This window comes from Panicum virgatum, chromosome 1K (assembly GCF_016808335.1).
Source record: "Panicum virgatum strain AP13 chromosome 1K, P.virgatum_v5, whole genome shotgun sequence".
NCBI classification, from domain to species: Eukaryota; Viridiplantae; Streptophyta; class Magnoliopsida; order Poales; family Poaceae; genus Panicum; species Panicum virgatum.
The window spans coordinates 18,864,042-18,892,037 of NC_053136.1; the positions used below are offsets into that span (position 1 = coordinate 18,864,042).

The 27,996-nt window shown below is 44.6% G+C and overlaps 2 protein-coding genes across 5 annotated transcripts; both read left to right on the top strand.

Moving 5' to 3' along the window:
* The first annotated feature begins 1,903 nt into the window (after positions 1 to 1,903).
* Positions 1,904 to 3,905, top strand: LOC120698330 (glutathione S-transferase T3-like). Its single transcript, XM_039981885.1, has 3 exons — positions 1,904 to 1,992; positions 2,635 to 3,076; positions 3,162 to 3,905. Exons 2-3 carry the CDS (start codon positions 2,645 to 2,647, stop codon positions 3,720 to 3,722), a joined length of 993 nt encoding a protein of 330 aa, XP_039837819.1. The 5' UTR covers positions 1,904 to 1,992; positions 2,635 to 2,644; the 3' UTR covers positions 3,723 to 3,905.
* A 9,544-nt stretch (positions 3,906 to 13,449) lies between these two features.
* Positions 13,450 to 27,861, top strand: LOC120698339 (putative elongation factor TypA-like SVR3, chloroplastic). 4 transcript variants are annotated; one of them, XM_039981898.1, is made up of 14 exons: positions 13,450 to 13,771; positions 14,433 to 14,542; positions 15,014 to 15,217; positions 15,548 to 15,724; positions 15,830 to 15,982; positions 17,110 to 17,199; positions 18,332 to 18,466; positions 18,549 to 18,665; positions 19,139 to 19,290; positions 19,362 to 19,446; positions 19,582 to 19,676; positions 26,497 to 26,662; positions 26,738 to 26,933; positions 27,271 to 27,861. In XM_039981898.1, the coding sequence occupies exons 1-14, from the start codon at positions 13,573 to 13,575 to the stop codon at positions 27,399 to 27,401; spliced, it is 2,010 nt and encodes a 669-aa protein (XP_039837832.1). In that variant the 5' UTR covers positions 13,450 to 13,572; the 3' UTR covers positions 27,402 to 27,861. The 4 variants fall into 4 exon arrangements, with proteins under 4 accessions (XP_039837832.1, XP_039837841.1, XP_039837853.1 ...); XM_039981907.1 differs by having other exon boundaries at positions 13,479 to 13,771; positions 14,436 to 14,542; XM_039981919.1 differs by lacking the exon at positions 13,450 to 13,771 and adding an exon at positions 13,824 to 13,858 and having other exon boundaries at positions 27,271 to 27,844.
* Positions 27,862 to 27,996: the final 135 nt, after the last annotated feature.

The window sequence follows — 27,996 nt, forward strand, 5'->3', positions numbered from 1 at the left end:
GTAGGGGCGGGTGACACCACCACCTGCCCCTAAAAATATTTTTTCTATTTTATGCTAAAAATTATTTAAATATTTAAATATAGTGGAAAAAGTGAAACTTCTGCACTTTGGTTATTGTAAACTATTGACATAGATAAAAATATACCAAATATATTTTGGTGTATTAAAGGTTAAGATTGTGAAAATTTAAAAATATAACTTAAGTTGTATGAGATATTACTATATAGTCATGGCCATATGTAGGGCAGAACTAACAAATAATCTTCTGATACTAAACATTTTTAAATGAATAATGCATAAACTACAAAATTTTAGATCATACCACTAAAAACTTTGATCTGGAACTACTCTACATTCTACATCCGAGGTTGTTTGAAAATAAATCAAAACTTATAAATTTTGAAACTAGAGAACTTATAATAATATTTTGGACTATTAAGTGACATTAAATGAAAAAGTTATCAACCACAAAACTGTAGATCTCTTCAAGCTCTATAATTTTGGTATAAAGATTGTCTTCATCCGAGATCATATGAAAAAGTTATAATTTTTTTGCGTGAGAACATTTGTAGGGGTGGGTTATTTCATCACCGCCTCTAGAAATGCATTGTTAGGGGTGAGTGACGTCATCACCTGTCTCAAGAAATGAGCCCCATTTTTAGGAGCAAGTGATGGCATCAGCCACCCTTAAAATGTATTTCTAGGGGGCGAGTAACGCCATCACCTGTCCTTAAAAAATGGGTCTCATTTTCACAGACAGATGATAGCGTCACCCGCCCCTAAAAATACATTTTCAGGGATGGATCAGTTGCTATAGTAACCTCACTCATTTTGTAGGAATGGGTTACATTTTGACTCGCCCCTAGAAAAAAATGAAACGTTGCTACAAATTATTTTTGTAGTAGTGTATCTTGATCAGCAGAGCTCATGTCTCATGCGTGCGGCTATTGGATTTGAACCCTTGTCAATTTTTGGGTAGAGGACAGGCTACTAGATTTGCAATTTTTTTCAGCCTTTATTTTTGTAATTTTCCATTAAAAATACTATTATTTAAAAATTTTCATTTTTTTGCCAAACGCTGTGCCTCTGAAACTCTATTTTTCCCCTGTATGTTAATTATTATGTACTCCCTTCATTCCAAATTGTGGGCCATTTTGAAAATTCTAGATACATAATTTTTTCTGTGAGTTTGGACATAATGTTTATCTTGATCATGGAAAACTTTATCGGTAAGGAAAAAAACGGAGGTTGCCGATAAACATGTTTATTAGATTTCTCGTAAAATTTTTGAAAAAAAAATCTCTCAAACTATACCCAAAATAGTCTAGATTATCTCCAAACAATCTAATATGAAAAATAAGACATCACAATGCTTAGAAATGAGAAGATATGTAGCTTAGGAGGCAAGGGGTGAGTGCGGACTCAAAATTACCGAGAATTTTTATCAAACAGGTTACCACCGATAAATGTGATTTATCGGTTTTCTCGGAATTTTTTTGCTGAGAAATTTTTCCCTAATCTTGATGCTTAGCAAAAACTATGAATCTAAATTTTCTAAAAATAGCTACAATTTGGAATGGAGGGACTACTAGTGTTTAGCTCAAGATCTCATGCAACGAGTTTCTGATCTTATGATCGTCTGTACCTGGAAGCAACTGAGGTCAGTTTTTGCCATATGATTCTCGCTCGTTAGGGCATCTCCAAGAGTTCCCCATTTTAACTTGCCATCCTAATTTTTTTGGCAAAAAAAGAAAATTAGGTGCCCAACAGCTTGGCAAAGAGCTTGGCAAATTTACCAACTTGGTAAAAATCCCCCTCCCGGCGCGCATATATCCGCGCGCGGATACGACTCCGCATCGCGAAATCCAGCCCCATCGCGACTTCTCCGGAGTGCGCAAAGACGTCGGCCTCTCTCCCGCGCTCACGAGGATTTTTCATCACCTGTCCTCCCCATCAGATCGATCCCGTCACTCTCCTCGCCAAGTCCGCCAGGTCAGGTTCGTTCTTCCTCCTCGATTGTGATTTTTCCTTGGCCGCTGTTTCTCCGATGGGCTCGAAGCCGACGGAGTCCAAGACGCCGTCGCCGGAGTGTCGATTGGCACGCGGCCGTCGATGTGGTAGAAGGCCCTGCGGTGTCGCGGCCGGGTACTCATGCTCGCACGCGGAGTCCACGACGCACTCCGCCGCCAGGTTAGAGCCGAAGCGCGTGGCCACCTTGTGCAGGGATCTGAATTTAGAGCTTTGGGGGAGATGAATTTGTGCAGGGATCTGGTAGACTAGCATATTGGTTTAGAGCGCAATCTCATTGGTTCAGACTAGGGATACTGAGACTAGTTCAGACTAGCATATTGGTTTAGACTAGAGACCAGAACGGCAGAACTCCTTCCATTTGCCATTGTCCGATCTCATTTTTTTCAGACTATATTTCAGACTATATTTCAGACTAGTTCAGACTAGTACTGATCTCATTTTTTTCAGACTATAGCCAAGCTACTAGTGTTAATAAATCATTGAGCGAGCCCATTGTTTCAGACTAAAGTTCAGCCTAGTTCAGACTATAGTTTAGACTAGTTCTGATCTCATTTTTTTTTTTGCACTAGGGGGGCTCTGGTCATTGATCTTATTTTTTTGTAGACCCATTCAAATGGAAGGAGATGGATTCTTGACAGACATTCTTCTCAATCAAGATAATGGTGGTATGGAGGACGACCTCAACATTCCGATCACACAAGGCATTACTTCCGAAGGTCAACAAGCCCATGTGGAAGTGCAGCCAAGTCGCAACACAAAGGGATCGAAGAGGACAAAAAATTTTGATTGGAAGGAAGACGAAGTTATATGCTCTTGCTGGTTGAATGTTAGCAAAGATCCTATTAACAGTGCCAATCAATCTCGTTCCACGTTTTGGAGTAGAGTTCATGCTTTCTTTGAGGAACACAAGCAAACTGCAGCTGTGAGGACAGAGAGTTCCATTATGCATAGGTGGCTGACAATTCAGTCACAAGTGAACAAGTATTGTTGTTGCTATGATAAGATTGAGCGTAGGAATCAAAGTGGACAAACTATCCAAGACAAGGTATACAATATGTGTTGAATATTTACTTTAATCAACTTCGTTTATTTGAACTGCACATTTATATATTGCCAAATTCTCTCAACAGATTTCAGAAGCATCCAAGTTGTACCAGGAATTAGACAATGACAATAAGTCATTTACTCTTATACATTGTTGGAATATATTGAAGGAGGAGGACAAGTGGAAAACCAAGAGGATTGAACTTGCCGAGATGGAAAAACTATCAAACAAGAAAAAACAGAAGTCCAGACCAAGGAATACAGAAGGCACCAACAATGATGAAGATGCAGCAAAGGAAGTTGCTCCAGAAACCGAAGCAAGCAAAAGGCCACCGGGGGTAAAGAAGGCAAAAGAAGCACTTAGGCGAGGCGGTGGTGGCGACGCTTGCATGGAAGCTTTGGACAAGATGTGGTCCAAGAAAGAGGCTTTCGACAAAGAAAAGGAAAAGGCAAAAGAGGAGAGGTTCCTGGTTGCATTAGAGATAGAGAAGAGGCGAGTGTCAATTGATGAAAAAAAAGCTGAAGCAGAATTGATTAAAGAGGAGAAAAAAATAATGTCAATCGACATGACTTCCCTCACCCCGCTACAGCGTCAATACTATGAGACGATGCAACAGAAGATTGTCGCTAGGCGTTTGGCAAATTAAATTTAGTTCTAATCCTGAAAGCTTTAGTTTGTTTTTTTTTATTGAGCACAACTTTTATTGAAGTTTATGTATCCGTTTACTGAACCTTAGTTTCTGTTCGTGATTGTCAATGCAAGAATTGCATAATCATATATGTTCTGGTACTGCTGTGAATGTTTCTGAATGATATTGCCACCTGCACCTGAATGTTTCTGAATGATATTGACACCCGCACCTGAATGTTCATATATGTTTCTGAATGATATTGCCACCTGCACCTGAATGTTCATTGCAATGATCCTGCAAGCTGCAATGATCCTGCTAGCTGCTAGCTGCAATGAATTGCCACCTGAATGATATTGCTGCTCCTGCTAACTGCTCGTCATTCAGTGACTGAATGATATTGCCACCTGCACCTGAATGACAAGCAAATGAAATGACCACCTGCTAGCTGCAATGATCCTGGAAGCCACCTGCTAGCTGCTGCTGATTTGGCGACCACAACAAGCTAATGAAATGACAGTGAACTAAATGAGACACATGTTTGATGACCAACCGAAACAAGCATACATGAGTCTAAATGACAGGACATATGTTTGATGACAAGATACATGAGTCTCATATATAAAATTTTATATACAGCTAATACAAGTCCGGATAATGGTTCCAAAGGTGCTCGATGAGGTCTTCTTTCAACTGCATATGTGTTTCCTTGTCTCTGATCCTTTTGTGTGCATCAATAAACTCATCAAGTGTACGACGGCGTGAAACAGGCCGCGATGCTGTGTGAAACAGGCCGCGATGGCGACGGCGTGAAGCAGGCCACGATGGTGCGTGAAACAGGCTAGCAACAATTCCTTGTGGGCCTTCTTTTCTTATTTTGCCAAGTCTAAAATATCAAACTATTGGAGATGTACTTTGTTTTTACTTGGCATATCTTTTGCCAAGTTGCTAAAACCCAACTTTTGCCAAGCTAATTTTAGCAAACACTTGGAGATGCTCTTATACAGGAAAGAACCAGGGTTGCTATAATAACACTATACAAAGCAAACGAGGGGGCCGGGCGAGTATGTCCGGTGGCGTCAGCGGCGTTGTCGTTCGTTGGTGACTCGGCGTCGTGTCGGGCCTACTCCTCAGCTTCACGGCGGGTGTCGTCGCTGCCAGTCCTAGCATCTAGACTCCAGAGTGCGCGTGGTTGGTCAAAAGCGAGCCAGTCACGTAACAGGGCGCGATGGCCCTCATCTATCTCATACCATGAGAGCAGAAAGCTTTGGTCAAAGCATAGGCTCAGAGCAAGCCATGAGCCCATGAGCAACGACAAGGAAAATATCAGGGGACAAGGCGCTACACCTGTCTAGAGGTGGCCGGCAAAATGTGCCTTGTTAAAATATAGGCAAATCCATAAATTTTAATATTTGAATTCCAAAAAATTATTACGATGACTCGGTAACGTTCAGCTCACCCACGGTTTTGCTAGGGCTTTCATTTATTAACCATTGATCATCATTGGGCTATCCAATTTTGTGGGCCTCCATTTATTGATGGTTGTTGCTGCTTCTTTTAGCAGAGGTCAAAATGGATTCGGGAAATCAAAGATAATGGGTAAAACTAAATTAAGAGCTACAAATTGCAATCTGCAGTTTGTTTTACATTGTCAATTTGGTACAAAATCATATGCCCTTTGTTTCTTACTTGTTTGGATGAATCAATGCTAGACCTTTTATCTTTCCACCCAAAAGACAATGCTTCGCACGAGATCATCAGTTGGAGAAGACCGTCATCCTCGCGAACTTGTAGTAAACAAGATCTCTAATGCCTATAGACATAGAGGCCCTAATCGATATTAAATTTCATCATTCCACTATTACAGAATAGGCATTTATTTCAAACCATTTGTCCCGGCAGTCTTTGGGCCCGGGACAATATGTGACTTTTGTCCCGGGTCCAACGGCTAGCCAGGCCAGCGGGGGGGGGACAGGGGCCTTTTTGTCCCGGTTGGAGGCACCAACCGGGACAAAAGGGTGGCCTTTTATCCCGGTTGGTGGCTCCAACCGAGACAAAAGGCCTTGGCCCCCCTTATCCCCTTCCCTCCCCCCCCCGCCCGAGCCAGACTCAATTATAATTTTCATTCAATAATGGATTACTGAACTAATTTTATTTATTTCATGAAATTACATTCACATTAACACACTATACTCTCTCACTAACACACACTATCTCTCAAACTCACACACTACTCATTAATATCATGAAATTACTTAATTTTATGTAAAATTCACTTTTTAAACGTTAATATCGTGATAGAATCCACTTTCTGTCGAAAAGCAACAGTTTGAAAAAAATTGTTTACCTAATATATTTTTGCATGGTCAAAATAACAAATATGATTTCAAAAAAATTAGATATTTCGTTGACCCAATCACTTGAATGAAAATTAATTATTTTTGTTGCATGTATCAAGTTTATATAGAGATAAGAAATTTTGTTCCATAATTTTTGGAATCAAAATTTATTAACTGAATTAACAAATGAAAGCCTATTTTAAAAAGAGAAGTAAAAAGAAACAAAACACAAACATAAGATTTGGTAGGAATGAGGGAAAACGGGCCCCTTTTGTCCCGGGTGGTAGATCCACCCGGGACTAAAGGTGGGCCACGGGCTGGGAATTTTTCCGGCCCGCCCAAAACTACCTTTTGTCCCGGGTGGAGCCACGACCCGGGACAAAAGGCGGGGCCTTTTGTCCCGGGTGAAGCCACCACCCGGGACAAAAGGGCCTTTTGTCCCGGGTCGTGGCTCCACCCGGGACAAAAGGCCCCCACCCCTATATCTCCCTTTCTTCCTCCCCCTTCCCCAACACTTGGTGGTTTTCTTGATCTGTGTCGCGCCACCGTCGTCCCCTGCTCCCACCGCGCCTCCTGCTCGCCACCGCCGACCTCCGCCGCCCCCATCGCGCCGTCGGTGCCGAGCTCCGCCGTCGCCGAGCGCCGTCGACGTCCCCCATCATCCCCCACGAGCGTCGCGCGCCCGAGCTCGATCCGCCTCCACGCCGCCGTTCCGCCCCTTTGGAGTCGCCGGTGAGGTTCGCTGCCGTGTCCTCCACCCTGTGCGTGCCTCCCCTGGCCCGCTCCGGCCCCGCCTCCGTCGCGCCGGCCGTCGTATGCCTCGACGCCGCCGTCCCCCGCCCCTGCGCGCCGCCGGCTACGCCTCGATGTTGCCGCGCCGCCGCCTCGCCGCTACTCCACCCACTGGCACGCCTCGACGCCGACGCCGCGCCGTCGTCCTTGTCCCCGACGTGGTATGGGCCGGTCGCCGGCCATTTCTTTTTTTTACTTTAGAATTATATATATATTATTTGTTTCTATTAGTAAATATTAACGACAATTTAATTATAGAGATATTTTTGTTGAATTTAATTAAGGTATAAGGTTTCCATTATTTGATATTATCTAGAATTTAGTTATTAGATATAGTGAGAATTATGGAGAATTTAGAGAGAAATAGAGAAGGAAATGCTTTTAATTATTTAAATAGAGAGTGTATAATGTATTAGAGAATTAGAGAGTGTATAATGTATTTATTATTTAATTATGTCATTCAAAGACTTTAATTATCTTGTATTCATTATTTACATATGTCATTCATAGACTTTAATTTATCATGTATTTATTATTTAATTATGTCATTCAAATACTTTAATTACATGTATTCTTTATTCTTAATTGAAAGGTGTCATTTATATTACTTCTTTATATTCACCGACGCTCTCTCCTTCTCACTGACGCTCGCTCACTCACTCACTCACATACACACACACTCACTCACTCGGTCGCTCACTCGTTCAATACTCAAACCGTTACCGAACGTAGTCCCCTTCTCGTTACCGCTTGGAAATGGTTAGAGTATTTGCCATCTAAACGTCCATGTAAACGTAGTCCGATCCAAACGTAGTCCCCTTCTCGACCTCGTCCATGTAAACGAATTTTGATCCAATCCTCGCAAATATGTACATTTTTTTAGAGAATTTTTTTAAGGGTTTTATTTGTATTCATATTTTAGTTACGATGGACCCGCGACACATAGACGCGGAAGACGAACATTTCCTGTTGAATATGATTGGCGAAGGTCAAGGAGATGTCCCTGAACAAGCTGATGATGGAAGCAATACCGACATATATTTGAATATGTCCGGTGATGGAATTGAGCCACCATCTATTCAGGATGACGCTGCTGGTGAACAAAGTGCTAATGTACATATCACAACTATACTTATTTGTAGTGAAAATCATATTTTCATCTGAATCTATATGAATACTATGAATGTTTTTTTATAGCCGTCTGGATCATCGTCGCAGCAGAAAAAGACGAAGCGGGGCCCGACAAAAAAACTGGAAGGGCGGTTCATTATAACGGAAGTTGTTCCAGATGGCGAACCGATCGCTCCAGAAGCTGCCGCCAAAAAATTCATAAGACAATCCGGATGTATTGTCAGGGACCACATCCCGATCAGCTTCAGGCTCTGGAAAGCTTCCAATCCAAGCGAGGAACGGGATGCGGTACCCGAAAGAGAAAAAGAATGGTGCTGGCGGGAGCTTAAGAAAAACTTCACGGTTCCAGCTGAATCCGAAGAGATATGCAAGCGCTGGACCCTGAGTAAGATGGCCGAACAGCTGCAATCATTCAAGAAAATTTTGACGAAGAAATATATCAAGACCGGGACCACACCCGTATTTACCGGCGAGCTCGAAAAGCTCAGGGGTCACTGGGATGCATTTGTGGAATACAAGTCTTCAGAGCTTGGGCTTCAGAAGGTGCAGAAGGCCAAAGACAACGCCTCGAAGAAAGTGTACCATCACACTCTAGGCCAAGGAGGCTACAAGCTTGCAATACCCAAATGAGAGAAGATGGAGCAGGATCTGCTTGACAGAGGCATCCAACCTGCGACCATGAACTGGCCTGAAAGGTCAAGGACCTGGTTTTATGGTCACGAGGGAAGCTTGGACCCATTGACTGGTGACTGCATCTATGGGCCAAACATCCAGCGAGCAGCCCAGAGACTACAGGGGACGCAAGAACAAGACTTTGTTACATTTTTGAAAGAATCAAACCTGACGGCGACTCAGATTGCAGGGGGAGAAGATATTCCAAAGGCCGATGTGGTCGTCAAATGGACGTATGAGATCGGCAAAACTCTTGTACCCCCGAAGTAGTGTCCGTGCTTCCAACGCAAATGTATAAGCTGCACCAGCACTACATGCGTGCGATGGCCGATTGCATCTTCATGCAGGGCGCAAAGATTAAAGATGATGATTTTTTATGGGGGGAGGCCATTATATGGATAAACTGGGAAGAAATTTACCAACTATTCCCTCAGGAGGCCCCCGACATCTCTATGGTCGGCTTGTGGGTTCTGTAAGTATTTTACTCTCCTTACGTATTGTTTTGCATGATCTCAACATACTGATCTCTTGATTTATTCGGTATCATGTAGAATGGAGATACAAACTTGCAGGTGAAAGGGATACTCTCACCTCGGCTTCATCGACCCAATTACTTGTAATTGGAGGATTCTACGCGACACTGCCGATGAGTTATACCAAAACTTGTTCAAGTACATAAGCGTTCATCACAACAAGCAAATGATATTGTTTTCTTACAATTTTGCGTGAGTGATTCCTTCCGTCTAACTCTTTCTATTCTGTAATCGAATTGTTTAAACCTTAACTACCAAGAACTGCCTCCGTATAATCTTGCAGTGAACACTGGGTCCTAATTATCATAATTCCCGAGAAGAGCCTACTCGTGGTTATGGACTCATTGAGGAGACCTCCAGAACAATACGAAAATCTTCTTAACATGATGAAAAAGTAATTCTACCACTACTCCGTCGATGACCGATAATTTGAATCACTTTGTTACTTGACTATAATTGTTCTAATCATGCACAGGATTTGGAAAGAATTCGCTAAAAATCATCCAGGCAAATTTGACAAGGAATTGAAGATCAAGACAGATTTTGCGGTACGCACTTGGATGATTCGTTGCACGATTCATTAGTTTTATTATATATTCATGTAAATACCTGATAATTTCTTCTCTCTTAAAGTGTATGAGGCAGAAACAAGACACTAATTTATGCGCATACTATGTATGCGAGAACATCCATGGTCTGGTAGGTCCTCCAAAGGGCTGGACAGATTGGGAGGAGAAAGTAAGTAAAAAACTTGTTAATATTTGAACTCGTATTTTAATTAGTCGAAATTAATTATCCCCTTTTTCCATAGGTCGAGGAGATGCGCGATAAACTCATACCGGAGGAAAAGATTATGGCGATTCGAGAACAATTGTCCGGATTTATTGTTGAGCAAGTCCTCGATCCAAAAGGCGAATTCTACTATGATGTACTATCTAATATTGACAATCCCAACAAATATGATAATATACGCATATATATGTAATTAAGAACGAATATACCTATGTAAATATATATGTGTGTATGTATTAAATTTCTATTTATGAGTATGTATGTATTATATATATAAGCACTCCAATAATATATGTGTGTGTGTATATATATATATATATAAGTGAATTAATTTATATATGAAAACTATCTAGGACAAATATTATATAAGTAACTATATATATATATTAGTGGAGATCATACACACTGAATTCCAATACATAAGTTTAATTGTAATGCAAAAGTATAATTGAAATAGAAAAAGAATTGAGAAAAGGAAAACAAGAAAAAAAAATGACATTTTGTCCCGGTTGGTAACACCAACCGGGACAAGGGTGCGCCAGCCACGTGGGCGCTGGCAACACCTTTTGTCCCGGTTGGTGTTACCAACCGGGACAAAAGGTCCTCTTTTGTCCCGGTTGCCAGACCCGGGACAAAAGGACACCCCCTTTTGTCCCGGACTGGGGGTTTCCCAACCGGGACAAATCAACGTTTTTTAGTAGTGTTCTCACCATAATAGAAAAATCTTGTATAGTAAACAAAGCTAATGAAGAAAAGAGTAACATAAGAAACATGGCATATTCCCCCCCCCCATTTTTTTAAAATAATATTATTTTAATTGAAAATTGCAAAAAAAATGCCAAAATGAAGAAAAAAAATGCCACCGTGCCAAGCACTTGGAGGCTCTCGCCCTCCTCCATGGCGACAACGAGGAGCACCTAGCTCGCCAGGTAGCACGACGCCAGGATCACAAAGAGGAAGAGTTAGTGGACAAGTGCTGCCTGTTGTAGAATCGGTAGGGCGTGATGCACGTGTTCGCTAGCTCGACACTAAGCCGGGGCCCAAGATGAACAACGCTAGGATGACAGCGTTCACCTGGAGGACCTCCTTGCTCGTCATGTAGAAGATCCCCATTGCCTGCGAAAGGAAACGTACATAGCAAATAATATGTTGCGATGTTAGGCGATGCGTATCGAAGCGAAATCATAAGCTGCTATAGAAGAAAGGGTGCCAAGTGGTCGGCAGGATGCCGCTAAGTCCAATCATATTTAATATCTTTATTTTCATGATTAATGAGGTAAAACACTGTATAGAAAATGAGACTTATCCCTTTATGATCGAGATCAATTTTTGTTTTGATGTATTATTTGTAAAAAAGAAGGGTCCTTCTTTGGTTAAGCAAAAACGATCTCGATCTGTGATTCTTTAAATATCCAGAATGATCCATTTTGGTATGGATTAAAAAAATACTTTTTTATTTTTAGTTCTTTCTTTTAGGTAAAAGAAAGAATGCTATAAGTAAAAGCAAAGATCTTAATTTTACTTTACAAAAAAATTCTTTCTTTTGTTATTCGAGTCGAAGAAGTGTGAGAATTTTATAACTACCTCAAAACTACCAATGTTTGGGTTGGCATAGCTTATTTGGTTAATAGTTAATTGTTTTTGTTACAGAAAAATATATGAATTAGTTGAATTAATTCAACTAGAGGTTGATAGTTTATTTGTTGGGGAAGAGTCGATCTTTCTGATTTCAGTGAGATACTGTGTCGTGGAGACTCTTACGTCTCGTTGCGATCTGAGTTATTAGAACATGATGAGTAACGAAATACTCTACGTAGGCTGCATGAGCGAATGTCTCTAGGAAGCTTCCTTCCCTATGGTCCAAGAAGATACCGTTTTGTTGGGGGCGCCAAGTGGTCGGCAGGATGCCGCTAAGTGGTGTGCGCAGGCCTACCCGCCCACCCTTAACAGAGGTCGCAATTAATCAGAATTTGTAGTAGTGTGCTCACCGCTAGAGCATATGCCCCCCCCCCCCCCCCCTCCCCGCCCTAACACCCACCCTGAAAAACATACACACCAAGCTAAGGCACCTAAACATACGCCTTTATATCCATTTAGACTATTTATACTACATTGCATACCTACCTTAGGCTTAGCATTGCTGGGCAATAGGGTTTCATCTTAGTTTCGAATCGGCATAGGTAGGTGGATCACGGAAATGGCTTTGATAAGCATCTTGATCCTTGTTTAGATGTATTACAAAACTTTCTCCGGTGACACTGCTCAATCGCATGTCTTTTATCTCAAGGTTTTCCCATATAATCATGGGCTCCTCTAGCTCAAATGCACTCCAAAGAGTTGAGATGTCATCACCTCCGAAGTCACAGAAGTAATCCCTAGTAACTTGACTAATCACTTGAAAATAATACTCCCACATGGCTACATTATCCCAACCAACTGCACTTCTATCATGAATAAACTTCCCGGACATTTGCTAGAATTTCAGCTGACAACTTCAATATGAAACAGTTATCGCCACCACCATATGAAACACCAAGAACTAACATCAAGTATTTGGTCCGGAAGACCCTAATCAAAACCAACAACAAGCAAGTCCAACCAGATTGCTGTACAAGTTTGACCCTTTTGCACTGTTGCATGAGCATGATGGCATGGCTGTATGTAGGCTAGAGAGCTAGCCCAGAGGTGAGAAAAAAAAACATCAAATGAGGATCGATAATACAACATGCTGTAAATGGAGGCTTTGGCTGTGAGCTTGTCAGTGCTACAACTCCTAACCTTGCCCATTCTACTGGCTTTTCAGGCCTATCATCAGAGAGATTCACAGCTTGATCGGGATTTTGTATATGCATGTCAGGCCAGTCCAACCAACATTTGAGTAGCTCCTTGCATCAACTCGTACGAATAAACAAAGCTGCAAAAGAAGATGGTACACCTCCCGAGCAATACTTAAGAAGAACATATTTTTTTTATTTGATGTTGGGCTTAGCCGAATCAACCGAACGTGTCTAACTATTTTTTATTCTCATGAGTCAACTCACTGTTGTGGATGAAGAGGAAGAATGCACTAGATTTTCTAATTTTAGCTGCATCAGACTTTGTCCGGTATAGTTCGCATTTCATTTCTGGTGCTGGATTCTTGTACGACCAAGGTTTTTTATGTGATTTTTTTTTCTGTTTCTCTTATTTAGACATGCTCAGGGCACAAATTAAATCTTGGTTTTTTCCTATTTTGCCGTTGCCTATGTTTAATTGTCTTAATTGCAGGCTTTAGGTGCCTATTCTTTACAGGGCACATGTTAATTAATATAATTAGTTGTTTCACATTATTCTTTGCATTCGAGGTTCGCGTGTACGGAGTATATATCAAGAGGCTAGGAACATTTTCGAAAAAGCATGAGAAAAAATATATGGTAATTTCCAACCGTGCCGGCAGCCGACGTGGCTTCCAACCCAAGCCAGGTAGAGCCGGTGGCCGTTATCCGCCGGGGCTCCACCGCCACTCCCGAGCCTCCCGCTGCCCGCCCGCCCTCCACAAAACCCCCCAACCCCATCCGCAGCCACCCGCCGCGGCACCACCCCTCCCGCTACCACCCCGCCGCCGCCGCCATGCAGATGCAGACCCTCACTCTGCGGGGCGTCCCCGCCGCCCGCCGCGCCGCGCCGCCGCCGGCCAGCTCCGCCCACCTCGCCGCCTCCGGACCCTGCGCGCTGCGGGTGCCCCGACGCCGGAGGCCACGCTCCCTCAGGGCCTCCGCCTCGCTCGAGCAGGAGGTCAAGGAAGTCGCCGGCTCCCCGGCTCCCTCCGGTAGTCCAACTCGCTCGCTAATAGCTTCTCAAACTCCCGGACGGCGTTGGGAGTTTTTTTTTTAATCGATCAGGGAACGGCGCTGAGGTTCGTACCTGGGCCCTGGGGAGTAGGATTAGTATTTAGCGCCGTTGATAGGTGTTTTGCATTCTGATCAGTAATTTGGCGTAGTGAGGTCCTCAGTCCATTTGAGTGATCGGTATGTTAACGACCTTGGTGGGGCTTCTCATGTGTAACTTGATGGCTGTATCTGTGAGCATCTAATATATTTTGGCCCATTTACTCTAGACTTTGCCCCTCCTTTTTAATACAATAGGCAGCTCTCCTGCTGGTTCGTTTCAAAAAAATATATATATTTTGGCCCATTTCTATTTTCTACAATTAGATAGGCAGCACTTTGATGAAATTTGATGATTCCTGGTCATTATTGTCGACTTCACCATTGATTTTTTTATTTTGGCCAAAGTAGCAGTTCATGCGAAAGACATGTGCATTTCAGATCATATTCTTCACCTTCCTTGTGGCTTCGTAACATTGGAATGACTGCTTGATGATTCCCGAAATTTCCTTCGTGCCATTTTGTTTTCTATGTACGTCGACTTTCCTTATGCTCTGTTGACACCATGCCAATTTTATGTGCATTCTTCACTGGTTTATTCAGCAGGGAAGAGTAGTCAAGCAACTAGAAGAGATGTGAGGAATATAGCAATTGTTGCTCATGTTGATCATGGGAAGACAACTCTGGTGGATTCAATGTTAAGGCAAGCCAAGGTACATTCAATCACAATGACTGAAACACATCGACAAGTATAATGACCATTCATATATTTTACTAAAAAAATGTCAACTGTTACAACCTTGCAAAATCCAGATTGATTATGGTCGACATGTGCAACTTGTAGAGGTCCATAAGCGGTCTAGAAACTGATTCGAACCCATCCCACAAGAAACCTATTGTTTGGTTTTATTCAATCAGTTAAGTCTGGTTTAGTGAAAAACCTGGATCCTTCGTTTGATAAAATAGCGTCACTCTTCAGTCTGGAACCCTTCTCTATGTATAAATGTTAAACTAAATAGTACTGCAGGGTTTTATAACTACTTTGATGAGATAAATTAGAAACCATTTACAGAACTTTATCCATTGAATTACCATTCCGTCGCCATGTAGTACCAAAAATCAGTAGTGCATTTACTGCGAATGGATCTCCTTGTTTGTTTGCCTTAACTGCATACCTTATGCAGGTTTTCCGAGATAATCAAGTTGTGCAAGAAAGAATAATGGATTCCAATGATCTGGAAAGAGAAAGAGGAATCACAATATTGAGCAAGAATACGTCAATAACGTATAAGGGTACTAAAATCAATATAATTGATACTCCTGGACATTCAGATTTCGGTGGGGAGGTTGAGCGTGTTCTCAACATGGTGGAAGGAGTTCTCCTAGTGGTACTAACTCATCTTTGTTTCATTGCAAATGATGACATCTTTTTCTTTTCTGCAGTAGCTATTTTTGGGTTTGACACACTTTCTGACTTCTAATGTTTATTACTGCAGTTAGTTTTCCCAGACATAGTCATTGTGATGCTGCCACATTTTGACATGGCTTATGCATATATTCAATAAAAAATTGTAATCACGACAGTATATATGTTCATTTTCTGCTACATGTTAGTTACCCAAGTCCCTATCAAATTGATTTTCTGAGGAGTGTAGAAATATACATTGAAGAATTGTGTGCAATATCATCTGATTAATTAAAGCATGTATGCTGTACAGGTTGATTCTGTAGAGGGGCCTATGCCACAGACAAGGTTTGTTCTGAAGAAAGCTCTAGAATTTGGACATGCTGTTGTTGTAGTTGTAAACAAGATTGACAGACCAACTACTCGTCCTGAGTTTGTGGTGAATTCGACATTTGAACTATTTATCGAATTAAATGCAACTGATGAACAGGTAAAGTAGTTAAACCTATAATCTTTGTTCTTTTAATTTGTTTTTATTTTATCAGCACACGTCATATCCTAGCCCTCACGTTCATGTTTTATTTCAATATGCCAGTGTGATTTCCAAACAGTCTATGCAAGTGGAATTAAAGGAAAGGCTGGGCTATCTCCAGAAAATTTGGCCGATGACCTAGGACCGTTGTTTGAGGCTATTCTTAGATGCATCCCAGAGCCACGCATCGAGAAAGATGGTGCCCTGCAAATGCTCGTGAGTTCTAAACTTTGGTGTTTCTTTCCTTGTTTGTGGTACATTATTTTCTGTTTCTGATTTGCATTGATGGTGCTCGCTATTGTTCAAAGTTGACACATCTCATTTTCATGGGTGTCACGTGTGTGTATCAGTCTTGGTGATAGTTTAGTTAGTAGCTTCTCTGAAATAGTTTTCCATTATTAGTAATTATCAGTTTATTTCACAAATAGTGCCTCCTAAACTGTAGAACTATAGTTTCTTTTATGTTGTATTTGTTAATAACTTACAGTCATTTGTGGTAAAACTATGTAGATGCTTAAATAGTTACTCCCTCCCTCCTATGTTAGAACTTAGAAGTCATGCTTCATTTTGCCTAAAGGACAGACAAGGTCCCAACAGTGACAAAATCAGCTTTATTTATTGCATAAGCATGCATGCTTCACAGTGCTTGGGCCTCTCATTTCTCAGCATGCACTGGAGTAGGAAATACAGCTGTACATGCAGGTGCCCCCTTGGAGTGACCTACCAAATGAATGCGTACCAATTACTGCTAACTACTTAAAACAAAGGAGTTATCAGGGGCATAGTGGTTCATTACCGAACTGAAAATTGTACGCGCATTGTAAACATGGACAAGATCGAAAAAGAAAAGCGCATCCTGTATTGTAGAACAGAGGGAGTCTATGTCTCTATCAATAAAGTATGAAGCAACAACATTATTCTAAATGCTGAAAAGCATGTCTTGGAAAACTAAGTTATATGCATTTGTTAAAGATGATTAATATCTGATATTCACTAAAAGGGAAAACTTTGCTGGAAGTGAATTATTTTTTATGACATTCACAATCAAGAAAAGTTTGTTAGTCATGGACAGCTAATACTGCTACAAGAATGTTTCTGCTACACTTACTCGCATTTCTGCTACAAGAGTGCCCTTGCTAATTTGAACACAGAAACTCACCAAACACAGAATATCTTATCTATTTTGTTGCTTCTATCAGTCTTTATGCTTTGTAAAGCTCCAATTATTTTATCGTGTACAAATTTCTGCTGAGCTGGCTTTCTGGCTTCCCCATTTATCTTCAGTGCCGAATTCTCCATTATCTCTGTGTCTTTGTTAATTCTAATTGCTGACTATTATCAAGGTATCTAATACTGAATATGATGAGCACAAAGGAAGAATAGCAATTGGACGGTTGCATGCAGGAGAACTTCAGCGTGGCATGGAAGTCAAGGTATGAATCAGCTCTTCTTGTGCATGTTTCTGCATGGCAATGTAAATGTTAGACAGATTCTGTATATACTTGTGTGTGGGTCCTGCGCTAGACATGTATAAGCCGGCCGGCCCTGTGTTTGGTTAGGGAGATATGGTTAGTTAGAGTCCTGGGTAGATTTGGTTTCGGGGTTTCCTTTAGCCCCAAGCTAGAGATATGGTTAGTTAGAGTCCTGAGTAGATTTGGTTTCGGGGTTTCCTTTAGCCCCAAGCTATTCTCAGCCCTATATATGTAACCTGTGTATCTCCCAATTAATCAAGCAATTATTCCACACAAATTACATCTCTTTCAGTAAACATGAATATTCCAGTGAGAAAATTCTACGTAGGAACATGGTAGCATCATAGACAGGCTCACCCTATGGAGAGATTGAAATTCGTACTCTGCATGTGCTTGAAACGAAAAATATCCATTTATAATGAGGTGGTATATGGTTCTCATCACATATATGTTGTGCAAAGTATTGTCAGATTGAGTTTCATTGCAAGGATATAAAATGTAGAGTATTTTTATGAGTACCTAGGATATGCCTCTATTTGGGCTTGCTGCCTTTTTATTCATCTCCAATTTTCGAGGAAGTCAGTGAGTAAAGCAAACATATAAGATTAAGAAACTGCTGGGGTTAGTTGAGGCCTGAGCAGACTCCATATCTCTTTTTTTCTCGAACACACAGGAGAGCTGCGTATCAACATATTAAGAAGAAAAAGGTGTAAAGAACCCAAAGTTACAGCACAGGTTTTTGTTTTGGGCAAAAACCTGTACAAAAACGCCTTATTAAAAGAACTAGATAACTATTCTCTCAAGCACTGAGACCTAAACTAGACTCCATATCTCTCTATCTACAATTTAGAAGTTCATTTGGTGCATCCCATTTTCTTACTGCCACTCCAACATGCATGTTAGCAAACGTTAATGATATGGTCAGAAATTATTGTGTTTACAGTGCCTGCTAATTCCTGTTTGTCTGGTCAAATTTTTTATTTGATTATTGGTTCAAAGTATTATTAAGTCTTCCATGGAATAAAAGTAGAAATTTTCTTCAGCTGTTATTGGCTTATTGCAGTCAAGCTTCTACTGATTAAGATATTTGCAGGTTTGTACACCACATGATGCTTGCAGGGTTGGCAAAGTAAGTGAGCTTTTTGTTTATCAAAACTTCAGTCGCGTTCCAGTTGAATCTGTTAGTGCTGGTGACATTTGTGCTGTATGTGGAATGAATGATATCATGGTATGTGTCTGTTCAACTTGTATTCAATTCTTTCAGTTTATTTTTATCCTTATAACATGATTGTATGCTTTGAACTATCCAGATTGGGGAAACTATAGCTGATAAAATTACAGGGACACCATTGCCCACTATCAAAGTGGAGGAGCCAACAGTCAGAATGTCTTTCTCCATCAATACATCACCTTTTGTTGGACGGGAGGTATAGCTATCCTCCATGCTGACATAAAATATTTGTCTCTTTTTCTAGCATGCTATTCTGTGTTAAAGAGAATCCATAAAATTGATCTTGATTATTCATTCAAGATCTCCTGCATTAGTTGTTCTAAATTCATACTGTCAACTTTCTAAAAACCACTACTATATGTAGAAGATTTTTTTCAGCTTTTACATGAAAATGTTAATGGTATATTATAAAAAGTCAAAGTACTTTGACATTGTTATGATTTAATTTTTTTGTTAACATGTAATTAAGAAAATAATAACAAGGTGTGTGCTGTTAAATTAAATGTCATCTATATCTAATGAATTGTGTAAATGATTGCCCTCCATTATTGTGTCATCACATCATTTGTGCAATATACCATGCCATGTTTAATATAATAGAATAGTTGGATTTATTCTCTTTTTCTGGAATACTGACATATTTGCTTCTTCTCATTCTCTTTATCACAGGGGAAATATGTTACTAGCCGAAACCTCCGTGACAGGTTATATCGTGAGCTTGAAAGGAATTTGGCAATGAAAGTAGAAGATGGGGAGACTGCTGATACATTCCTTGTTAGTGGAAGAGGCACACTGCATCTCACAATATTGATAGAAAATATGTAAGAACATAAGTTTGTTACTATTAGTAATTCGAGTTCTGGTTGTCTTAAGAACAATGTGAACTTTGTAGGCGGAGAGAAGGATATGAATTTATGATTGGACCTCCAAAGGTTATAAACAAGACAGTGGATGGAAAACTACTAGAGCCTTACGAGGTAAGTTTATACTTTATTGAATAAATATATAATAGAGCTGTAATACATATTTTTTTCTGATCTATTGGCAATAAACCTCCTCTTTTATTACTTTATTATTTATGTAACTCATTTGCCCACGTTACTGTGCTCCAGATAGCTGCTGTTGAGGTTCCAGAGGAGTACATGGGCTCAGTTGTTGAGCTTTTGGGGAAAAGGCGTGGACAAATGGTTAACATGGAAGCTAGCGGGTTCGTACCATACTTTCATTACTTCATCAGATCTTTGGTGAAATGCTGGTTATACTCTGTACAATATTTGGATATAGAAAACAGAAAGTGATAAGAACTGTTGCTATCATTGTTATGATTCATCAGAAATAGAGAATTCAACTGGTTCTTAGAATGACCTTGGAGTCCAGTGCTCCAGTCCCACACTTTCATCATTGAATAACCTATTTTCTGTTATTTTTAACATAGTATTTCTGTAACTACAAGTACTCAGGGTGTCCTTTTTTCTGTTAGCTGTTCATTTTTATCAGGCATTTTCAGTTTGCAAAGCACAAATGGGTGTCGGTAGTCCTACCCATGCATATGCAAGGCAATTGCAGCAATTGATAATCTGGATGCGTGCACTAGCAGTGTCCAATAGGTAACTGAGAGGCACCCGCGCCATGGACTCATTAATATCTGGCAACCTGCGTGGCTGCATGCTGAGAGACAGGAGAACAGATCTGCATACATTTCTTCAGAATTAACAGGGGCAATTTGGCCACATTAGCTACCTCGTTGGTCCCTGAGTAAAAGAAAAGTACACCCTGTAAATCAAAATGTACTACTAAATAATGGTCTAAGCATAAGTTTCATACTCTGTGCACCAATGTAAGTGTTAGGAACCCTAGTCCTACCGGGGATTGGACGGAGGTTGTAGGGATGCGTGGGCAGCAAGCGAGGCGAGGAGCGGCGAGGGCGGCGAGAGGGCGCTGTGGCCGGCGCAGGAGGAGAAGGCGGCGCTAGGGCTAGGGCCGGCTCCCGTGGGGAAGCCGGAAACAATAATATGTTTCTGCTTAGGGGGTGTTTAGTTCATTTTGCAAAAAGATGTAAAGATGTAAAGATGGCATTTGAAGTATGAAATGAAGTCTATTTGCAAAACTTTTTGCATAGATGGGTTGTAAATCGCGAGACGAATCTAATGATGCTAATTAATCCATGTTTAATCAATAATTAGCGGATGGTTACTGTAGCATCACTGTTGCAAATCATGGATTAAGTAGGCTCATTAGATTCGTCTCGCGATTTACAGTCCATCCATGCAAAAAGTTTTGTAAATAGACTTTATTTAGTGCTTCAAATTAGCAAGATTCCGTTTCACTTTAATGCGTTTACGGCTTTTTTGTGTTTACATGTGAACAACTAAACAGCGCCTTAATTTCTCCAAGAGTCTTACACAAGTATTTATATGTCTCACGCTAATTAACAAGAAAACCCCTAATGATAATAATCTGAAGATAAATGGCCTCCCTGGCCCCTTGGCGCACCAGCCACCTAGCCACCTTGCGCACCTCGCCTCTTGTACGTGAGGCCGGTCATAACATCTCTCCCGGCCTTCGCAAACAGCTCATCCTCGAGCTGGAACTCTGGATAAGCGGCAGTGAAGTCCTCGCGACTTTCCCACGTCGCCTCTTCTTCTGGCAGGCCGCGCCACTGGATCAAGAGGCGCCATGCACCTCGCCACTGCTAGGACTGCAAAACGCGCTCAGGGATAGGCACAATGCGGCCATCCTGTGTCGGAGGAAGGGAACTCGGCGCCCCTGGAGGGTCGCCGTGATGCTGCTTGAGGAGGCTGACGTGGAAGACATCATGTAGGCGGGCGCCTTCCGGAAGTGTAGACGATACGCCACGCTGCCAATGCGCTCGAGCACCCCGAACAGCTCCGCCCATCGCAGCCCGAGCTTCTGACGCGCACGGGGGTCGAGGGACTGCGTCGTGCGGTGAAGGAGGCGCAGCCACACCCACGTGCCGACCTCGAACTCCACATCCCGGTGGTTGGCGTCGTAGTACTTCGACAGCTGCTACGCCTGGATGAGGCGCTTACGGACCTCAGCGAGCATCTCATCCCTGCTGCGGAGAAGAGCATCCGTAGCCTCAGTACGCGCGGTTCCCGGCCGGTACGGCAGAATGGCCGGCGGGGAACGGCCGTACACCACCTCGAACGGCGTGGCGCGAAGGGCGGTATGGAAGGACGTATTATAGCAATACTCCGCCCACGACAGCCAATCCACCCACGCACGCGGACGATCTCCTGTAACACACCGCAAATACATTGCGATTACCTTGTTAACCACCTCCGATTGGCCGTCCGTCTGAGGGTGGAAGGCCGTGCTCATGCGAAGTGTGACAACCGCCATCTTGAACAAATCGCGCCAGACGTTGCCGGTGAACACTGGGTCGCGGTCACTGACGATGGACGTCGGGAAGCCGTGTAGATGTACAACATCGTCGAAGAAGGCACGGGCGACCGACGCTGCCGTGTAGGGGTGGCCGAGCGCGATGAAATGCGCGTACTTGGAGAAGCGATCGACGACGGTGAGGATGACCGACTTGCCGCCAACCTTCGGAAGCCCCTCGATGAAATCCATAGAGATGTCCGCCCACACCTGAGACGGAACCTCCAGGGGCTGCAGCAACCCAGCCGGCCGTAGAGTCTGGGTCTTGTTGCGCTGACACGTGTCGCAGGTGCGCACCCAGTCCTGCATCAGTGAGCGATCGCCCGGGATATAGAAATCCGAGCGGAGGCGGTGCAGTGTCTTCTGGACCCCTTCATGACCGGCGCCATGAGCCAGTCGCAGGGCCTGTTGGCATAGGTCGCCAACGTCGGGGACGAAGATACAGGAGCCGTGCAGCAAGAGCCCCGCATCCTCGCGCCAAGCTGCGGTCAGCTCGCCTGCGCGGAGGCGCTCCAGTAGAAGAACGGCGTCGGGCGCCGCAGCTGTCGCGCGGCGGACGTCGTCGAGGAAGGCGAAGGATGGCCCCGAGAGGGCTGCCACGACCACTGTACCATCCGCGGAAGGAGAGGACTCCTCGTCCCGGCGGGAGAGGGCGTCCGCGGCGATGTTGAGGTGGCCCGGGCGGTACTCCACAGCGAAGTCGAAGCCGAACAGCTTGCTGACCCACTAGTGCTGAGGAACGGTGGAGAGCCGCTAATCCAGCAGCTACTTGAGGCTGTAGTGGTCCGTTCGGATCAGAAAGTGGCGCCCCCACAAGTACGGTCTCCAATGTCGAACAGCCTGCACCAAGCCAATGAGCTCGCGCTCATACGCAGCGAGCTTGAGATGCCGAGCAGCAAATGGCCGGTTGAAGAAGGCGAGGGGTCCGGCGCCCTGGTGGAGGACGGCACCAAACCCCGCACCCGAAGCGTCGCTGTCCACCACGAAGCCCTTGTCGAAGTCCGGCATTTGGAGTACGGGGCCGGTGGTGACGGCGCCCTTAAGCGCCCGGAACTCCGTCTCGGCGTCCTCGTCCCAAGCGAACGCATCTCGCCGCAAGAGACGCGTAAGCGGGGCGGCGATGATCTCGAAGTCCCGGATGAATTTCCGGTAGTAGCCGGCCAGCCCCAGGAAGCCCCGCAGCGCATGAGCGGAGCGCGGGACAGGCCACGAAGCCACGGCCTCCACCTTATCTGCATCCATGGCCACCCCCCCGGCGGAGATCACGTGGCCGAGGTAGGCCACCGAAGACGCCCCAAACGAGCATTTGGAGCGCTTGAGGTGGAGGTGGTGATCTTGAAGAGCCCGTAGGACGATGGCGACGTGCTGCAGGTGCTCCGCCCAAGAGGAGCTGTAGATCAAGATGTCATCGAAAAACACCAGCACGAACCTGCGAAGGTATGGGCGGAGGACGTCGTTCATCAACGCCTGGAACGTGGCTGGCGCATTGGAGAGGCCGAAAGGCATCACCAAGAACTCGTAGTGCCCCTCGTGAGTGCGGAACGTCGTCTTGCCGATGTCGTCCGGGTGCATGCGCACCTGGTGGTAGCCCGAGCGTAAGTCCAGCTTCGTGAAGAAGATGGCGCCGTAAAGCTCGTCAAGGAGCTCGTCCACCACCGGGATCGGGAACTTGTCCTTGGAGGTCATTGCGTTGAGGGCGCGGTAGTCGATGCAGAACCTCCAAGTGTTGTTCGGCTTGCGGACCAAGAGCACTGGGGCGGAGAACGGAGAGGTGCTGGGCCGAATGATCCCCTGCTGCAACATGGCCACGCACTGCCGCTCCAGCTCGTCCTTCTGTAGCTGCGGGTAGCGGTAGGGTCTGACGGCGACAGGAGCGGTGCCCGGCAGGAGGTGGATCCTGTGGTCATACAGGCGTGCTGGCGGCAGCCCCCGCGGCTCGTCGAAGACCGCGGCGAACTGAAGGAGCAGGTGGTCGAGGAGGGGCTGCCCTGGCGAGGCGGCGACGGCGCGAGTGCTGAGCGCCCGAGTGTCGACGTGCGGAGCGCCTAGCCCGCGCCACTGGATGCGGCGGCCGCGGCGTGTGAAGGTCATGCAGAGACCCTCGAAGTCCCATAGGATGAGCTCGAGCGCCCGGAGGAACTCGACGCCCATGATGAGGTCGAATTCGCCCAAGGTGATGCCGAAGCACGTGACGGTGAACTCCTCCAAGCTGATGGCGAGGGCGACGTCGCGGGCGACCCCTTGGCACGGTACTAGGTCCCCATTGGCCACCAGCACCCGCAGCGAGGGGTGCGGAGTAGTGTTCAGCCCCAAGCGACTGAAAAGGTCGGCGTGGATGAAGTTCGTCGTCGAGCCGGAGTCGAGGAGGGCCACTAACCATTGACCACGTACGGTGACGGGCAGCAGCATGGAGTTCTCCGTGCGAACGCCCGCGAGAGCGTTGAGGGACACCGTGGGCGGATCCCCGGCGGGTGGGGCGTCGCAGGTGGAGTCCAGGGACGTGGGGGCAGGCGTGCGCTCCTCCTGGAACATGGCTGCCACTGCGGCCTCCGCCGGAACGTCGTCGTCAACGTAGCCGTCGTTGACGAGGTAGAAGAGGTGCTGACACACATGGCCACGGACGTACGGCTCGTCACAGTTGAAGCACAGGCCCTGGCGACGACGTTCCTGCTGTTCCGCCGGCGAGAGGCGGCGGAATCGCGACGGCGCGGGTGCTGTCGGCTGGACTGGAGTGCTCACCCCTCCAGACGATGCGGCAAGCTGCTGACGAGGTGATGCTGGTGGTGTAGAACGCCCCACCGGAGGCCGGTAGCCGCGCTTTGCCGGTGTCGTGCCGAGGGCGATCGCGCGGCGTTCATACGCACGCGCATAGTACATCGCCGACTGAAGATCTTGCGGGCTGCGCATCTCCACGTCCGCCTTGAGGTGCTCGGGAAGGCCACCCACAAACAATTTGGCCTTCTGGAGAGAGTTGAGGTTGCTTGCATGGCAAAGGACGGAGTTGAAGCGGTCCGAGTAGTCCTGTACCGACGAGAGGAAGGGCAGCCGCGCAAGCTCAGCCAGCCGTGTGCCCTGTGTCGGTGGCCCGAAACGAAGCTGGCACAGGCCGCGGAAGCGCTCCCAGGAGGGCATGCCCTCATCTTGCTCTAGTGCGTAGTACCATGTCTGCGCGGCGCCGCGAAGATGATACGAGGCCAGCCAGGTGCGATCTGAAGCCAAGGTGCGTTGGCCACAGAAGAATGGCTCGCACTGGTTGAGCCAATTCAGCGGATCCACCCCGCCGTCGAACGTCGGGAACTCCAACTTGTAGTACCGCGGCGGAGCTGGGTGGCCAGTAGGGGCACCGTTCAATTGGTTGTCGTCGGAGTCCCCTTCCATGCCGCCATAGGAAGGACCCTGGGTGGCGGCAGTCGGAGGGGTGAAGCTGGGCGCCGTCGTGTGTGTAGCGGACGGCGTGGTCGTCACAGCCGCGGTGTAGACCAGCGCAGGTGCCGATCCCATCGCCCACGCCGGGATTTTTTTTTCTCGAACACGCAGGAGAGCTGCGTATTATTGTATTAAGAGAAGAAGGTTGGAGTCATACAGAAAGACCCCCACACACACCCACACACACCCAAACTAGAGGGGGAATAAATCGCCTGTTACATGTAAGAGCGACCCAAGACCCTGGACAAGAACATCCTAGCCAACAACCCTGACCGAGAGAGAGGCAAGACCCTTGGCACCTGACAGGGTCCACAAATGAGCCTCATCTCTAGCCATGCTTAGCATGCTGGCAACACTTGGGGAAGCCCCATTAAAAACGCAGTTATTCCTATGCTTCCATATACACCAAGCACCAAGGATGATAAGCGAGTTTAGCCCTCTCTGCACATCTCCAGTAACTGCTGCTGCCACCCTTTCCCACCATGCTTCGAAAGGAGAGTCGTTAACCGCCGGAGACAGCTGAGAGAGGCCAACACTATGAAGGAGGGAGTACCAAAACTGCCTGGCGACCACACACCCAATGAGCAAATGCTGTATGTTCTCGTCCTCCTGATCACACAAAAGACACTTATCTGGATATGTGATAATAATCTGAAGATAAATGGCCTCCTTGGCCCCTTGGCGCACCAGCCGCCTAGCCACCTTGCGCACCTCGCATCTTGTACGTGAGGCCGGTCATAACAGTAAGTGTATGCAGTATGGGACTAAAAGTAAACTTAACTGTATACTCTTTAGTGTCATTATCTGTTGTGTATATTTGGAACAATTTTGTTTGGGAAAGAAAAGCTCAAAGATCGTTGTGAACCTATCCAAATCCAAAGTGATAAAATCCAACAAACTGGTCAATTTGCTGTGGGTTCTTCCATGGTCAGTTTTCACAACTTTAGTTGGGAGTTGTGACTTCACTTTATTGCTGTATCAGTCCTTAATTATGGATAGTTTATCTTATCTAGCGTAGAAATCATGCATCAGGTGAATTGTTCTAATTAATTAAAGGCATGGTTTCTCAATGAAAGAGGGAAACTATATGCTTAGTTATTGACTTGTCTTGTATTAATTATATTATGCCCCAGGCTATTGCGTACTGGTTCTTCGTTATATTGACTTACTGCCTTACTGATAATTGCTTTGAATGGTAGGCCGGAGGGAACAACATTGCTGAAATACAAGATTCCTACCAGAGGCCTCATTGGACTTCGGAATGCAATTCTTACAGCTTCTCGTGGCAGAGCTATACTCAACACAATTTTTGACAGCTATGGCTCGTGGGCTGGAGATCTTAGCTCTCGTGATCAGGGATCCTTGGTATGAATAAGTTCCAAAGCAATGAAGCTTATCCTTAAATTTTTCCTAGCATCTAACTTGGACAAACTGATTTAGGTTGCATTTGAAGATGGAAGCACTACTTCTTACGCACTTCTTAATGCACAAGAAAGAGGTCTCTTGTTTGTCCAACCTGGGCAGGATGTTTACAAAGGTCAAATTGTCGGTATCCATCAGCGACCTGGTGATTTAGCAATTAATGTGTGCAAGAAAAAAGCTGCTACAAATGTTCGTTCCAACAAGGAAACTACAGGTAAAACTTTCTTTTTACTTAGCACTCAGCAGTTGGGTGATTTCCATTTTTTTATCTACCAGACCTGCCAACAAATTTATGTACTGTGAGTTATCTCTTGTAAAATGGTCTGATAGCTGCTGTGATATAAATGGTAAAATCTTTGAAAAAGAGCAGAGATACTAGTATATAGTCATGTATTGAAGACAGTGTAGGTGGTTCTTCCTGAGAAGAAGCAAGTGCCGAAATGCCCAAAATATACTTGGAAATGCTAATATGACTCCACTAATATTCATAGTTATTGACTCTTAGATTTTGATCAAAGTATGCTTAATTTTCTGTATTTTCTATTTTGCAGTGGTACTTGATGAACCTTTAAGCTACAGTTTGGATGACTGCATAGAGTTTATCCAAGAAGATGAGCTAGTGGAGGTTACTCCTTCAAGTATCCGCATGTGCAAGAACCCAAAAATTTCGAAGAAAAAGTAACATTATCGCATGGATTCATTCTCAAGGCATACTTTCAGATAGAAGCTGCCTTTTCCACTGCCAGGGCTGATATGACCCTTGCATGGCGGCCCACACAAATCAGTAACTAGGCTATTTTGGTGGTCTACAGACTTAAAACTAAAGGTTGTCAGATTGAGATATAGGGTTATACGCAATTTTGTGATGATTAAAGCAGCTGATTAGTCTCTTTATTCATCACTAGAGAGGCTGGAGTGTAGTATTTTGGGCTGTAGATAAGCTGTACATGGTTTCTACAGCAATCTCTGTGGTTACATACATCTCTTTAGGTCTTATAGGTACTGTAGATGATTCTTAGTCCTAGTAAGGACTTGGGCAAAGCTTTAGCTAATGGAGCATGCTGTCCTGCTTCGGACACCTGCTCTTTTACAATGCAACACGTTTATTGGAAGTTCCATGAAACAGCCGAAACAATTGCAAACTGGATATTCCAGCATACAATAATTGGACATTAGGATAGGTTCAATTCATAGGTAGTAGGTCTACGAAATGAGTGCTACTCTTCATCAGCGGGTTACGATTACTTCACATAAAACCATGTGGATCAAGCAGTTTG